This window comes from Hevea brasiliensis, chromosome 15 (genome assembly GCF_030052815.1).
Source record: "Hevea brasiliensis isolate MT/VB/25A 57/8 chromosome 15, ASM3005281v1, whole genome shotgun sequence".
Taxonomy (NCBI): Eukaryota; Viridiplantae; Streptophyta; class Magnoliopsida; order Malpighiales; family Euphorbiaceae; genus Hevea; species Hevea brasiliensis.
In genome coordinates this window covers 69,273,872-69,290,634 of record NC_079507.1, presented here as the reverse complement: position 1 = coordinate 69,290,634, position 16,763 = coordinate 69,273,872, and the positions used below count along the sequence as shown (strand labels likewise).

The following is a 16,763-nucleotide window of genomic DNA, read 5'->3' as shown; positions in this document are numbered from 1 at the left end:
GTCGGTGGATATATCAGTCTATTCATAAAGCATCAATGGCAAACTGGATATTTCAAAATTAACGCCATCTTTTCTATTTACCACTCGCATTCCCTTCGAAACCCTAGCCCTCTTTTTTTCTTCGTCGAGCTCCAGCCTCATTTTTTGTCTCCCAGACATATTTTTTCCGATCACTCTCGCATCAAATTCCCAACCTAAAATAAGCGACATGGGTTCTAAATCCAGGAGCGATAACCCACACTCCGGAGATGGTGCTAGCCCTGGGTTTGTCCCTCTTTCTCTTTCTTTATGTGTTATCCATAGATTTATTGGGTTTGTTCAATTCTTGTTTATGAAAGACTGGCGGGAAATCTAAATTAACTGAAAATTTTGGATATTTATGAAATTAATCTTTCATTTCGATTTGTGATACGCAGGAAGATTTTCATCGGAGGATTGGCTAAGGATACCACATATGGTAAGTTGTATTTTCGATTATCTTTTTTACATGATTCTATAGAACTGGAAGATTACAGTTTATGTTTTTACATCGGGAGGACTGATTTAATTGCAGCTACCTTTAACAAGCATTTTGGGAAATATGGGGAGATAACTGATTCAGTGATCATGAAAGATCGGTACACGGGTCAGCCTAGGGGTTTTGGTTTTATTACCTATGCCGATCCTTCAGTTGTTGATAAGGTTATTGAAGACACCCACATCATCAATGGGAAACAGGTAATATATATATATATATATATACACAACACAACGTGATGATATTATTTATATATTTATTTTGAGCTGTTCGAGCTCTTTTGACCCTTCAGTTTATGTTCCGAGTTTCTTTAAGATTATAATGGCGTTCACTTGGTTGAGCTGGAAACATAAAGTCGGGTTACAGTGTTCCTAAAATTTAAATGGGCATCTAATTAAATCTAAGTCTGATTAGGCTTTTTCATGATCCTAGATTTTGCTGTGACAATTAACCTGTATTTTAACAACCAACAAGTGACAATGCAACAGGTTGAGATAAAGCGGACCATTCCTAAAGGTTCTGGGCAATCAAAGGATTTTAAAACCAAGAAGATATTTGTTGGTGGAATTCCATCATCAGTTACAGAAGGTGAGGAATCCTAAATAATGATTTTTTTGGAGGAGAAAAGTGTTTAATTCTTTTGCAGTATTGTTTTACATTTATTTAATAGCTGTCTTAAAACTTCCAGATGAGCTCAAGAATTTCTTTTCGAAATATGGGAAAGTGGTGGAGCACCAGATTATACGAGATCATGAAACAAATCGTTCTCGAGGATTTGGATTTATAATTTTTGACAGTGAAGAAATTGTAGATGAAATGTTATCTGAAGGAAATATGATTGATGTGGCTGGAACTCAGGTGAGCTTATTTAGATGGCCTGAAAGAAATAATAATAATGTAAAGAGATCCTTGTTTGTGGTGCAGCTTTTTTCACTGCTTTCTCCGTGTTCTTTTTCAATGCAGCCATACCCTTTTCCCTTCCATTTATAGACTCAGTAAAGTCCTGTTAGTTACTTTTCTTAACTATTTCTGATTAGCAGTGAAGATCATGACAGGTGTAGATTTCAGGAAAGGGCTCATGATAGTTTGCCTGCTGCGGAACCTAGGTTAACTAAGTTGCTTTGTTGTAGGTGGAGATCAAGAAAGCTGAACCAAAGAAAGCCTCAAACCCACCACCTGCTCCTGCATATGGTAGCAACTCTAGGGGTCGTACTTACAATGACAGCTTTGGTGGATTTGGAGGTTCTTATGGGGTCTTTGATGGAGGGTTTGGCCCTGGTCCCTATAGGACTCCTGGGGGTCTGGGTAGTAGATTTGGTGGTGGTGGTGGTGGATATGGCTATGGTAGTGATGGCGGAGACTTCGGTGCTGGCTATGGCAGTTTTGGTGGGAGTAGCTTAGGAGGTTACCGAGGTGAATCTTCCCTTGGTTATTCTGGTCGCTTTGGACCTTATGGTGGTGGGTTTGGTGGGGCTTATGGTGGTAGTGGTTTAGGGGGTTATGGTCGGGGAGGTGAGGGATATGGAAGTTATGGAGGTACAGGGTATGGTGGGGGTTATGAATCTGGTCCAGGCGCTAGTTATGGAGGGGCTGGTGGTTTGTATGGAAGGGGAGGCTATAGTGGCAGTAGTCGATATCATCCTTATGCAAGATAGAATAAAGGCATTTCCATGCAGTTGCTTAAGCTTTGCGTAGAAGTTCCAAACAGGGTCATCTAGTTTAAAGCATTGTGAAACAGATAGGCACTTTCCCACATGTACTAGAAGTCTCCTATCTCTGCGATTGAGGAAGCTTTTAAGGCTCAGAGATCAACTTTATTAGATAATTTCTTTTATGTATGTTTAGACGGACTTCTTAGTTTTGCTTCAACTTAGTTGTTGGTGTCTCTGGTCAACTTGTTCTAGTTATTTTTAATGTAGCCTGTGTTGTAGACAATAGTATCCAAGTTTGGAGCTTGATGCTATTAATATAGTTTGATCTAGATAGAAACTTTGTTAATTTGTACCTCTGTGTTTTGATATATACATTGTAGCAGTTGGGCGCTTTACATTGATATTTTTTCTTAGCTGGAATCAGCTAGATTTGTTTATATGGATTAGGCTATCATTTTGGATGTGCCATTCTTTTGCAACTAAAAGCTTACTATATTTTTGCTTCAAGGCCTTAAAAGAAAAAGAACCAACATTAGATTATTGCAATGAAAAGTAATTCTATAGTGGGTGCAGTACAAATGAGGTTGAGACTATCTATCTAGATAAACTTAGCACCTGAACTATACCTGTCAGGGCAGGTGAAAGAGTGGCGGTGGCGGTTGGTCATAGATTTGATCTACATTCTTTTAGTTGGTGATGAAGGGCAGTTTCTAGGCCTTGTTTATGAATTGCTTTTAATTTCTTGCGATCGACCCTCGTCAAGATTGCTTTGAGGTAAGGCATGGATTTGTTTTTGTTAAATTATTCTGGTTGCAGTACTTCGAGTAGAGAAAATGGCCATATTGATGTTTTTTTTTTTTTTTTTTTGAGCATTTTCAAAATAAATATATATTGTCCTTGGTTAACTTTATCCAGAGATGTGGGATACATTTGTCCAGTGTTGGATTGTTCTGTTGCTTATGCTTAGCAGCAGTTGATGCTGGTAATTATGTACTATTTTCATTTGTTTGTGCGGGGATATCCCTATTGTGTAGCCCTATCTCTTTTTTTTTTTTTTTTCAATAAGTAAATTGGGGTCTATCAATTATGTGCATGGTGCCGTATGATAATTGAATTGCCAAGGCTCTTTGTTTCAAGGAAAATATTTTTGTAAAATATTTTTTTTATTTTTTGATATTTGAGAGTACTAAGTAAAATTAATTAAAGAAAAAAAAATTTTTTAATCAAAGAAAAATTAAGTTATTTTAAAAAAAAATGACTTTCATATTTTAAAAGGGTTATTTTTTATTTTTTGAACTTTAAAAATGTTATTAAAATGTAAATATGATTATAACAAAAAATATTTTGTTATAATCATATTTATATTTTAATAACATTTTTAAAGTTCAAAAAATAAAAAATTAATATTTTTTATATATATGTCATTTTTCGTGAAACAAATGGAATCTAATTAACAATATATTTACATAGACACTCAGCAAATTGAGATTTTTTAAGGAATTTTGTTGCGACAGGTTTTTGTATTGCAATTTATATCATATTTATCTTGATTGCGTTTTCATGATACTGCTTTCTGATTTTTCAGTAATCATCAATATATAAAATATTAGATTTGTCCGAGAAACTTCATACATTTCTGTCGTCCTGTGCGTATGCATGTTTTACTCATAAGGCCTAAGTTTAGCAGCAACGTCGGTGGTAACTGGAAGTTTCTTTCAGTCTTACTCTTCCATACGCAAGCAAAACGGTACTGCATTAATTCTCAAATCGGTAGCCTCTCAGGTGCAGTGGTGATGTAAAAGCCCAGCAAACTAAAATTGGCAATTTTCTCAAGTTTCAAATGGCTGTACCAATCTTCAGCTACATTTTTTCTAAGCTAAATAGATCTGTCAAGGATTTAAGCAAGGAGCTCATATTTCCCACTTTGTAAAAGCTGAAGTTTTAACTTGATGAATGCACACGTGTTTAACTCGCATTAAAATCTTCCTTCTTATTTCTATCTAATAATTATAATAATAATAATGATGATGATGATAATAGGCACCTATGGAGAGGGAAACGGCATTGAGTATGAGTATGAACATAGTATGTATAGTAAGGGGCTTTCGGTCATCTATGGTATGAGAGTCTGGTTTAGAAGGAAATAGTATACACTTCAAGGATGAGTAAGAAGAAAATATCACATACAATGAGTTGTCGTACGCCTACGCCTTCTGTAAATACAGTGGTAAAAAAATCATTTCCCTCAGATATCATAAATCTTATCTCTTCTCTCTTTCTCTTCTCCTCTCAGAAGAACCTTGTCTTTCAAAATAAATAATCTGGTTGAGATATGTACTCTCCCAGAGGAATTAGATTAAGATAACTTCTTAGCCCTTATAACATTTATAGGAGATTAGGATCCCTCACTCGAGGAATTAGATTTTTTATTTCTTCTAGAAGACCATTTCCAAAAGAATATGTACAGGCTTCTCGCATGGATCAGTATAATCTCCAAGCTACCACTTCAAAACAATATGTAACTTTGGAAATACCACCTTCTCTTGTCCTTAAATGTAGAAATGAAGGCTACTCCTATTTCCACTTTGTTGCGGTACACTTGATTTTCACACTACATGGTAGATGGGGATTACCAGTAACTACAAGGGTATCTCTCCTAGGTACACGATTCCTACAATATGAAAATGCAGTAATTGGTACATGTATCACTACTCTACATGCTGATAGTGCAATCCTCACCTTCTTCCCCAATTACAACCTTTCTCGCAAAGATCCAAATCTCTATAATGCCTTAAAGGTTCAAGTCCAATTAACGGGAGCAGAATAAGTTACTTCCTCAATGATGGCTACACTTCACCATCAAATTATCTACCAACTCTAGGGCCATGCCATAGATCTTGCTCAAGCTTTAGCTTCTAATGATTCCTTACTTATTTTGGCAGATACTGAGACTATACCAACCATAGTCCAGATACCACGCTAGATCCTCAGGAGTGAGCTAAAACAGCTCATACCAAAAGTTTGGTTGATCAACAATGAGAGGCTCCATGCAAACTCTCAATCCATTTAGATCACAAAATCTTCTTTTAGGAGACAGCCAAATGGATCAGTCTAGACTACATTCCAACCAGCCAGGCATTCTATTGGCTCGTTACCAATTTTCTTGTCCATGATGATCATTCCTTTATCAAAAGAGGAAAAATGGTTCCCTATTCATTCAGTAACAGCTGACGGTCACTATGTTTATCCTATGAAAATTGAAGGACATTGTCCATGGGATCTTCCTGGTTTAGGCAAATGTGATGAAGATTGTGACTGTTGTGACAATTATTGGGATAATGAATACGATCATCCTCTCTCAGATAGAAATCGGAAAAAATTGAAGAAGCATAGCTGATCATCCTGCAAAAAACAACAGCCCTATGATCAAGACCATCTAGATTCTGGCCCCTAGATTGGTATCCTCAAGGAAACATAAGAAAAGAAGCCACTTCCCATCTATGAGTTAGCCCTTGAGATTCTTCGAAAGGAAGGCTATCCGCCTCCATCTCCTGTTACTCCTCCTCCTGCCTTACCTTTGGTCCACCTATGTATGATGTTCACACCAACATCATATGATTCCAATTTCCCTCCTATTGTGCCACAAACTGACCAGAATATAAAAGTTGCCTCTCGATCTTATGTCCAATCAACAAAGGTCACTGCAGAAGGGCAACTGAGTCCTTTGACCCTAGCAGAAGAAGTTCTAAACTGGCAAACCCAAAATGCTACTATTCAAAATCGAACCTTACAACAGATTGATTCAAAAATGGACAGAGTTCTTTCACAAACTCAATCCATTGACAAAAAGGTTGATTCATTCACTCTGCACATTCAGAACATGTATAAGTATCTACAAACAAAAGTCTCTCAGCTTGATAAAGACCTTCGAACCTTAATCCAACAAAGAAGATTTGGAGTTGAGTTTAATCAGAAAGAAGTAGAGATCAGACGCTTAAAAAAACAGATAGCACAGATTGAAGTAGATATGCACAAAACTCTTGATTCACTCTCATATAGTCCTTTTTCTTTCTCCAGAAATCAAAATCCATTCATGGCCACACGAGCACCAACCTTCTCACCATTTGGAATGTCTTTCTCAGAACCATCCCCAGCTTATTATCCTTCACCTTTCCTCTCTAAACCATCTTCTCAACCTTTTAAACCAGAACCTAGCCTTTCCTCTTCTGATGAATCCTTGCCTAAAAAAACCAATAAAGGAAAAGCTTCTATGCATCCTAAGCCCCTCTCACAGCACATGGCTCATGCTTCTGATCCAGTCCTTAATGAAGAATCTGATAAATCAGATGATGATTTTGAAACCTCTGATTCAGACAACGAAGACCAAATGGCAAGATATTACTACTCTGCTCATGGTAGATCCCACAAGACCATCTCCTTCTACAAGCTCTGATACTGAAACCACTACGGAAACTGTTAATGACCCTTAGTGACCCTTGGTCGGGAGCCCCTTGCTAGACATACCATATTCATACTCATGCTCAATACTGCTTCCCTCGTAACTGAGTGAATAGTGCATCTATTTTAGGCAGAGAAAACTTATCATCTTGGAGAAAGTGGTTGAGAGGCTTATAGTCTATGACTAATCTCTTCTTGCCTCTCTTTATGTGAATTTGATTGAATAAATTAATTATATTGTATTTAATTATTTAATTTTATATTGTGAATGAATTTATTGAATTAATTTAAATAAATTTTTATTACATAAAGTTTTATGTTTAGATGTAATTAATTTAAAATTAATTGAAATGAGATGAGAAGAATTAATAAAGTGAAAACAAAAAACTATTTTAACTTCAGAATTACAATAAATTTTGTATTAAAATAAATTATTAGCAACATCTCCATCAACCATATCGTAAGCATCAACGAGTTTATAGTTAAACTAGGTAAGGAAGCAATCTAGTGTGATGCGATTGATTCGGTGGTTAAATTAATATGATCCAATTGATATGCGATTGATTTGGTGATTAAATTAGTTTGATTCAATTGGTTAAATTATTTAATAATTTTTTTTTTAATATTGACACATAGAATTAAATTCAAAATTACATAAAAAAAGTATTTAAAATTAAAAATAAGTGAATTAGCTTAATAGATTTATATTTTTTTTACTTCAATATACCTAGTTTTTAATATATATTTAATATTTAAGTATTTCATAAACATTAAATAGAGAATTATGAATTTATAAAAAAAAATTTATTCGTTAATTAAATATTTTTATATAAAATTTAAAAAAACTATTAAAATTTATATAAATATAACTTAATAAATATTAAAATTTTATTTGAAATAATTAAAAATTAATTAATTAATTATATTTATTTACATTAATAGATATTATATTTAATTAATTTTTTATTTGATTTATATATATTTAATTAATTTTTTAATAATTTATGAGCTAAATTATTGACCCATCAATAAAACATTAATCTATTCATTCGGTCCATGATATAAAAGGCCCCTTTCTTCGCTTGAGCCGAAAACTGGTTAATTCTAATGGTGATCTTATGCCCTTTTAGGTTCTGATTGTATTTGATTTTGGGCTAACAATCACAACAAGTCAACGACAATAATTTTTTTATTTATTTATATGTGTACGGCCAATCTCTCCCACTCAGAGCTCACAAAAGAGACAGCCTGCTTCCTAGTTTCTCGTCGCCGGCAAGTCTAAAACGATCGAAAATTAGGAGAAGAAAATGGCTGGTGGGGAGCTCAAGTACGACATGTCGCAGAATGCCTACATAAAGCTGGTGCTACACGCGCTCAAGCACAGGTCCTCAGCCGTTAACGGCGTCTTACTTGGTCGATCCAACGACGACGTCGTCGAGATTGCCGACTCTGTCCCTCTTTTTCACAACCACCTCGGCCTACTCCCTCCTCTCGAGATCTCCCTTATCATGGTACGTTTCGATTTACAACACAAATTACAGTCTCTGCATCTAACGTTGTTTTGATCTCCTCCGCCAAATCTACAGTTGACATAAGTATTTTAATATCTTCTTCCCTAGAAATTGGAGTGAGCGGAGCTGTAAATTAATTAGAGCGTCGTTTAATTAGCTTCTGTTAATTAAGCTAATGCGGTTCTTTAGCAATTTCCTTGGAAATATGAGCTGACGATGGAGTTTTTGGGCTTTTTTTTTTTTTTTTTTTTTAATTTGCTCTTAAAACAGATAGAAGAGTACTATATTGCTCAAGGTCTGGGTATAGTGGGTTACTTCCATGCAAACGAGAGGTTCGATGATGCCGAGCTTGATAATGTGGCCAAGAATATTGGGGATCACATTTATCGCTACTTCCCTCAAGCTGCCATTCTCTTGGTATGGACTGCTGATTTGATGTTTTAATGCTATTTTTGCTTGTCTTTGTTTCTGGACTTAGATTTTTTTTTTTTTTTTTTTGGCGGTACTTTCTTGAATCCCTCTGTAGTTAGATAACAAAAAGATTGAAGCATTACCAAAGGGGAAGGACCGGAGCCCTGTTATGCAGGTTAGTTTCATACTTTCTGTTCTGTTATTTGGAAGCAATTAAAACAAATGGAAATTTAATGTTGCCTGGATAAGTTTAACAATTGCTATTGAAATTTTAAGAGAATGAACCTAGGATAAATGGCAATCTTTCTGTTTGAGGATAGTGGGCCTTAATTGCTAAGCTTGGACTTGGAGGTAATGAAAGGTTTCATTCCTTGATAGATAACATTGATGGGATTGGATTATCATGTGATGGTTATAAAGATATGTTAGTATCTTAGCTTCAAGGATAATCATTTCTACTTACTGCTATGCGGTAATAAATTAATTGATGTTTCTATGCTGGCTGGCTTTTGCCAACAAATGAAAATAGATAAAAATCTAACTTTTAGGTGTACTTTGATTCCACAGAAGAGTTAGCACTTCTGTTGCTCAAAGTTAGCAATAGCTTTGAAGCATTCATTTGTTGTAGGTGACTTATAGATACTTGACTAAGCCAGTCAAGAAAAGGAAAACCTTGATAAAAATCTCATGAGAAGCCATTGGCTGCAAGTGGATTTACCATAGTTGCCTCTTCGCTCCAGTAAGCCTACTGGTCTACTATCTTCAAGGTTTGATGGTGAAGCTCCAGCTGGAGTGTCATTGGAAACTTGTGTAGACTTTAGTTCATCAATGAAGTACAACTTAAGTGCTTAATATATATCAAGTCAAGTGGCAAATTTTGCAATATACCATATGGCAATCATGATGCCTATGTTTACCAATTTGAGGCATTTTTATGCCAGCAGTAGCATAATTTGATCTTGATTTAGTTTTCTGTATGAAATTTATAGTGGATTAGTGTTAAATTATTAATTCTCAATTCTTTTGCTCTTTATGCTGAATATGGTGTCGATATTATGAAATTTTTGAGGTGTTTTGTTGTTCCTTTTTAGCCATTATTGTTAGTACAATTTGTATTCACCTCAATTTATTTCTTGATTCAGTAGAAGGTTACTATTGTGCAATCAAACCATATTGTCCAACTTCCGTTTTGCCACTTCTTCTAGTATCGTTTTTTAATTTGATTGTTGAGTTCTAGAATCATTGGCCACTAGACTCTTCTTTATTTCACCATCAGTTAAGGATTGTGTTTGTCTTCTGGCACTAGCTTTATACAAGGGATGCATCGAAGAACTGGAAGCTTGCTGGATCTGATGGAGGCAGCAGGTTGATACTTAAGGAGCCAGCAGCAAATATTGTGTTGTTGGATTTTATTTCATCCCAGAAGTGGCAGGATGTGGTAGATTTTGATGATCACCTTGATGACATTACCAAGTAAGTGCCAAAAACGAGCACACATGCACACCCATGTTGATAGGCATGGGTTTGCAAATTAGTTCTAAACAACAGCGAGTCAAAAGTCTGTCCTGAATGTTTTAATTAGTTATATATCTCTTTGCAGGGACTGGCTCAATCCAGATCTCTTCAAGTAGTCCGGCCCTTGGATGTGTCAGTGGTTGCTGTTGCTTCAGGGGCATCTCGTTAACCTTGATGTACGACGCAGGAACTTGATGGAGCAGACATGGATAGGCAGTAGGCTTTGTGGTTTCTTTTTCATGGCGAAATTTTGTAGTAATGTTAAATTTTTAAGGTTCTCAGACAAGCAACTCAATGTCTTCTTTTGAGGAAACACCTTTATTGAAATTATGACTTTAAAAGTGAAATGACATGCCATGTTCAAATATAATTTTCTTTGTATAATGTTAAGCATGGATAATTTCTACCAATGTAATAATTAAGAAGAAGCGAAGGAAATCGGATATACTGTACAGGCAGTATCTTAAAGTCATATATTGTTAAGAGTAATCTGCAGATAATTGTGGTATCTTGCTAAATTTGAGAATATGCCAAATTGAAAGAAATTCATAAGCAAAAGCAAATAAAAGGTATCTGGCCGTGAACATAGCGTGCGAGAGTGAGGGAGTGAGAGTGAAAGAAAAATGAAAAAGAAGAAATTTATTTTTAATATCTTTTTTCTGTTATGATGATGTTTGAAACTTTTGTCTTTATTGAAGGTGATTTTCATCTCCTTCTCTCTTACGATTTTTTTTTTTCAATAGAATTATGATCTACACATCCAAACGAGTACCTAAATGTTGGTTTTTTAAAGGAATCTACATATTATTAATTATAGAGACATTTATATAGTGATATTTCTTCTAATAATCTGTTAAAGATTATTAATTTAAAATAAAAAAAAAAAATATATATATATATATATATATATATATAATATATAAAATAGAAATTTTAACACATATAATAGAAGGTGTTGGAGATAATCTTTTATCTTCCTTCAAATTTTTGTCTGCAGTAAATGAGGCATTTCCAACACTAAAAGCTGAAACAATTCAAATATACTCTTCTCCCTCACAGCCGCACTAGTTTCACTCTATATCATAAATTCTCCTAATTTGGTTTCTATACTAGAATCAGAATTGATAAGGAAAGAACAGGCGGACCACTAGCAGAATAAGTTAGCAGTCTGTTGAGCATTACTCTTGTTAACACATTCTCAATGAAGAAGTCATTTCATAGTTTATTTTTGGTTACAGTTGCAGCCCAAAACAATCAAGAATTAGTGTTCAAGCTACATGCATTCACTTTTACCTTCTTTGTGCATATTTAGATTCAGGGGCTTTGGCTGATGAGTGGCTTATAAGGGTATGAAGCAATTACTAGAAATTGATTAAGATACGTGTCAACAAATCATTTTGAGGTGTTTCTTCCCTGTTCAGCTAAAGGAAAAAATAAAATTATGAAGAAAATCTATTAACATCAAAGATAAAATAAAATCCAATTAGGAATCTGAAAGCTAAAAGTCTAAGACCTAGGCCTTTTAGGCCAAAAAAAAAAAAGGACTATTTATAAACGACAACGTATCTATTACTTATAATTCCATGGAACCTATGCAGCTATTTGAACCTGCTGTGAATTTCACAGTTTGTCTTCCACATGTCCTAATATAGGTAAGGAAATCTTCAAGCACCTCAATGAACAGCTGGGCATCCCTCCACCACAATCCCAGGTGCAGTAGGACATTTTGCCAATGGACAATGATCAGTGCTATCCAGACCCCACCAGTCAGGACCATAGATATTCTGGGCTTGAAGACTGAAGAAGAGGATTATTCCCATGAAAGCAACACCAGCACTCAGAGCAGCTGATAAGATATAATTATGCCTAGCCCACCATGCCTTGTACCTTCTATAAACATAGAAGTTGAAAAAGATTCCAACAGCTCCCCAAGTCAAGTAGTGCACAGCTCTAGCTGGGGGCATCCCTGCTGTGGCTGACAAGAAAATTGGCATGTGGATTAGCCTGATCCATTTCTTCTCCGGATATTTGAGCGACAGTAACCATACTGGAACTGGGGCAAGTAGACCAACTAGGAATAACCAGCTCATGTTTGAATACAAACCCAACTTCCCAAACATTCTGAGAGGGCCGATGACTCCCCAAATGATAGAAGCATTGTAGAAAACATCGTCCCCAGGGCATGTCCATGGACTTCCATCTGGTAGCAACTCTGGGATGCATATGTTCTCAACAGTTGTCAGGAGCCACCATGCTGTGCCAAAGTAGACAGTCGAGGCAACTATTGTTCCAACAAACTATACAAACAAATTGAAATGATAAATCCGATAAATCCATACTCTGGAATGAGAAAAAATTGAACTAGTAGAGAAAAATACCTGAACAAGAAACATGGATTTTGGAGGGATTTTCATATAGTGGCCTAATTTGAAGTCTTGCACAAAATAGAGGGCTTGAGCCATGCTGATGTAGCCATAGGTCTTGAATGTTACATTAGCAAGTGGCTTCCCAGGGTACGCATATCCGATAATAAACTCTGTGATCACATTTAGCCCCATTTGCTGTTTATCAAGACAATCTTAATTATTAGAAAGTTGCCTACTTGCTGCGTTTCAGACTTACTTAGCTAGATACCAAAAAAAAATTGTGTGCTGGAGCATTACAGTACCATGTTTGTTGTGGCCTGAACAATACCAATGGGAAGGGTGAAAACAAGTGCAATGCCACAAGCAAGGAGAAGCCCCCACCATGGAAGTTGTAATTGTCTGTTAAAACCTTCTACTGCCAGAAGTGATAAAGCCACAGTGACGACCAGGATTGCAATAAACCACCATTGAGGGACCTCTTCATAGTTCTTCTTCATTAATCTAGTATGAATATCAGTATATTTATCTTTCACAGCACTGGTAGTCTTCTTCCACATTAACCAGATATTCCTACATTCATTATTTTTATCAAGAAATTTTATTAGCCAAAAAGAACTATAGCTAGAAATAGTGAAGAAAAAAAGAAAAAACAAAAGAGAAACTTACTTTCCCTCAAAAAGGACAACATGTGTAATAGTAGACGTGAGTGCTGCAAAACTAAGTCCATATGCAAAGGCAAATAAAACACTGAGATGGAGCTTGCTGTAATTGGTATAAGCATCCATATCAATGTCGAAAGTTTTGTGGTTGAGAATTCGACTTATGTTGTACGTCTGACCAGCACTGTCAAAAGTGTGGGAGGAATAGATGGGAAATTTCTTACCATCATATGTATTAGTCCAATAAAAAATGGGCACTAAAATATACATAACCAAGAAATAGCCTGCCAAAGTGTTTGCAATTGCGAAGAAAGGCACTGCAAGAGGTGAACCCAAAAAGCTAGCAACAGTCGACCAGTCAAGGCCAAAAGAGCCAATACCAAGGCCATTTAACCCTGAACCGATCTGTTGAGCAGTGATTGAGTCCTTCCATATCCAACAAACAAAGGAGATTGCAGACAAGGAAGGCATCAAGTAGCCTGGAAGGACATAGTAAGCAAAGCTTGACATGAAAACAATGAGAAAGAATTGCAGCCTAGTGAGTCCTCCCTTGCTTCTCTTTTCTTTTTCGTGTAACGCCCTGCATTTCCCATTATAAAAGCTGTCAGGCATCAGACTTTCCCTTCTGCATTTTTGCAAGCAGATTTGTTCAGCATAAGGAGATAGACATAGGTACCTGAATAGAGAGACTTGGACAAGGTTTTCGGGCCACCACATGTATGGTGAATCCACAAGAAATTTTCTGAAAATACCAGCCCATCCATACCCAAGCAACTGAAATTCCACACGCAAGAATTAGGGCAAGCATTTACCGTTAAGATCCATCACTCAGGGTATTGTTCACAAGTAAAGGAATGAATATATAGAGAGAGAATTATGGAAACTGCACCTGAGTTGTTTGTACTAGTAACATAGCCGCAAGTGGATGGAGAGGCCTCCTATAGAAAGCCTTGACAGAAGTAATAATGCTTACTGCATAAACACCTGCAGCTCCAGTGCTCGCTAAAATGGTTATCAAAACATGTTCTTTCAAATTGAAAGGCCCTGGATTCAAGGAAAATGACCATCTTGTCAATGGAATTTTGATTTGTTTGTTGGGAAGTACTGCAGCCATGAACTTTCCAATTGGGAGAGTGACAATTTGAGCAGAAACTGAACCAACACCTAGCTGATTTGTACGGTATCCAAAGAATTGGTTCACAAAAGCAAGCAGCACGCATGATGCTAGCCCAAGAACCCATGTTCGAAAGGTTAACACTGGTTGTGAAGGGTCATCTGTGATGGGAACCGTCAGCCTCACTTGCTCTATAGGATTATCATTCACTTCCTCATCATCTACTGCATAAAACAAGCACCAAATAATAATAATAATAATAATAATATATAATTTTGGGATATTTTCATTCTGAGATCTCACAAAGCATATACAATTAAGGACCTGCTCTAGAGAGGCTAATGATACCTGTTATTTCAATACTGGAATGAGTATTTTCAGGAAATCTCGACTGAGGGAGTGCATCTGCATCTCCCATGGAGCTTTTCATCTTTCTTTTCCTTTTACAACCTTAACAAAATCAATTTAAGGTTACTTATGTACTCCAGTTACATTATGGTCTTAGAGTTATAATGTGTTTAGGAAACTCGTGGAGTTTGAATTATGATAGGATATTATCTGTTTCTCATAGTCATAGAACACAAGGGAAACCGAAGCAACAATAATTCATCATATGTGGGGGACTCACTCCATTGCCTGGATTTTTTCGTGTAATTTTTTTTATTAATTTAATATATTTTAATGAAATAATTATTTTATAAAAAAAAATTAAATATCGTTTGTAAATGTGTAAAAAATAAGATATAAAAATAATAATTTTTTCATAAAAAATTATTTCAAAGAAAATAATTGTAAAATCTACCTTGGATAAACCTTTATGTTATGTCTAAATCATATGAATTTGAATATTTTAAATTAAAATAAATTTCAATTTGATTCAAATTTCATATGTTCATGACAATTTTAAAAATTAAATATTTAAAATAACTATTTTTACTTTACTATTTCAAATTCATCACATCATAATCAAATGCATTAGCTTTACATAGTGTCACAGCTTTTAAGTACTTCTATGAAAATTCTTTTTATTAGCTAAATAAAATTTTGTTTATAATTTAATTCTAAATTTTAAATAAATCCAAATCTTAGAATCCAAATGGAATCTTAATTGTCACAATTTGAGGGATGTAAGTAGGGTGATTATATTTCCACAGCTTTTCTTGCTAATGACACATCCTATTCATTGTACAAGAAAAAGAGCAACATATTGAGCATTAGCTGGTTTATTCCCATCTCTCGGAACAAAGGACCAGAGCAGCTGCACAATTGGTTCCTAAGAACAAAGCAGTCTGCTAGTAGAACACCTAAGCTACAGCGAAGATTAGCTTCCTCCTTCAACTTGTCGATTACAAACTTACAATCCGATTCCACCACTTTTGAATGGAAAGATATGTCAATGGCTAGTTGCAATCTGAATGATATGGCAGCGGCCTTAGAATTATAGGAACTCCAGTCACCCGTAATCCTTCTGCCAGCAATGCCCCAGAAGAGTCGCAAAAGATAACACCCAAACCAATCATGTTCGGACCCAATATCCCAGCATCAGAATTCATCTTTACTAAACCCGCAGGAGGGAACCAACTCGTCAGAATTGTAGGCCTTGCCAAATGAACTGTCCTATTTTCTCCCATATCTTCCAACATGTTAGAAGCACACGCGGCAACCGCTTGGGGGTTAAATGGTTTAACTTCAAAAACAAGCTTATTTCTCAAAAACCAGATATTATAGCAATAAAAACCAAAAGACACCAACTCTGACTCAGATAATTTCTCCATCAAGTTAAGAAACCAGACTTTAAACGATTGTCTTGGAACACCAACAATATTCGATAGAGGGCAGCTTCTCCAAACCTCCAAGACCTCATGACAGTCTCTGAACAAATGAATCATTGCTTCCAGCCTACCACAAAGAGCACATTCTACTTGGATCAACTCTATTCGACGCTGAAGCATACCCTTCGTAGGAAGGACATCTAACTCCACTTTCCACGCAGAAATCAACACTTTCGGAGGAGTATTCAGTTTCCACGGACTCTCCAATTTTTATCAGAAGAAGACAGTACAGAACCAACATCCTCCACTGAGAATTTAGCTCTAAATGCCAGGCGATACCCACTTTTCACCACATAGTGCTAGACTTGGACACGGACCGGTTCACCCGTGAATCGAACTGGAACAGCCTGATCAACAGACCTTAAACTGGCTCGGTGTTGGAGTTATTGAGGTTTTAGTAAATTAAAATCTATGTGTACAAGATAAGAAAAGAATCACATCTAAGCATAGTTTAAGTATGGCATTAGTTGATTTAAAAAAAAAGAGCAATATTTCCCTGTAAAAAGAAGAAAGGAAGATTGTTGTTGCTGGAGAAAAACAGAGTAGAGAGAACTTGAGAGAGCTAAGAAGAAAGTTTGAGATAGCTAAGAAAATAATGAAAAAAAAAAAAGAAAAAAAGAATCTTTGAATTTGTGATTGTAAATTCTCTATTTTTAGTAATGAATTTATGCATTTTTTTTTCTTTTCTGTTTGTTTCAACATAAATCTCTTAAATTTCTTTATTTTTC

At 35.7% G+C, this 16,763-nt stretch overlaps 3 protein-coding genes across 3 annotated transcripts; 2 read left to right on the top strand and 1 right to left on the bottom strand.

Annotated features, from left to right (window-relative positions):
• Positions 1 to 51: 51 nt before the first annotated feature.
• LOC110671658 (heterogeneous nuclear ribonucleoprotein 1) lies at positions 52 to 2,606 on the top strand. The gene is made up of 6 exons (XM_021834191.2): positions 52 to 264; positions 417 to 457; positions 554 to 717; positions 1,006 to 1,105; positions 1,206 to 1,375; positions 1,648 to 2,606. The coding sequence occupies exons 1-6, from the start codon at positions 209 to 211 to the stop codon at positions 2,170 to 2,172; spliced, it is 1,056 nt and encodes a 351-aa protein (XP_021689883.2). The 5' UTR covers positions 52 to 208; the 3' UTR covers positions 2,173 to 2,606.
• A 5,240-nt stretch (positions 2,607 to 7,846) lies between these two features.
• Positions 7,847 to 10,434, top strand: LOC110671682 (ER membrane protein complex subunit 8/9 homolog). Its single transcript, XM_058136701.1, has 5 exons — positions 7,847 to 8,138; positions 8,409 to 8,555; positions 8,665 to 8,724; positions 9,856 to 10,022; positions 10,150 to 10,434. The coding sequence occupies exons 1-5, from the start codon at positions 7,935 to 7,937 to the stop codon at positions 10,178 to 10,180; spliced, it is 609 nt and encodes a 202-aa protein (XP_057992684.1). The 5' UTR covers positions 7,847 to 7,934; the 3' UTR covers positions 10,181 to 10,434.
• Positions 10,435 to 11,417: 983 nt separating this feature from the next.
• On the bottom strand, positions 11,418 to 14,804 carry LOC110671674 (oligopeptide transporter 1-like). Its single transcript, XM_021834207.2, has 7 exons — positions 14,552 to 14,804; positions 13,979 to 14,427; positions 13,766 to 13,863; positions 13,097 to 13,669; positions 12,733 to 13,000; positions 12,443 to 12,625; positions 11,418 to 12,361 (listed from the first exon to the last, which is right to left on the bottom strand). Exons 1-7 carry the CDS (start codon positions 14,631 to 14,633, stop codon positions 11,738 to 11,740), a joined length of 2,277 nt encoding a protein of 758 aa, XP_021689899.2. The 5' UTR covers positions 14,634 to 14,804; the 3' UTR covers positions 11,418 to 11,737.
• Positions 14,805 to 16,763: the final 1,959 nt, after the last annotated feature.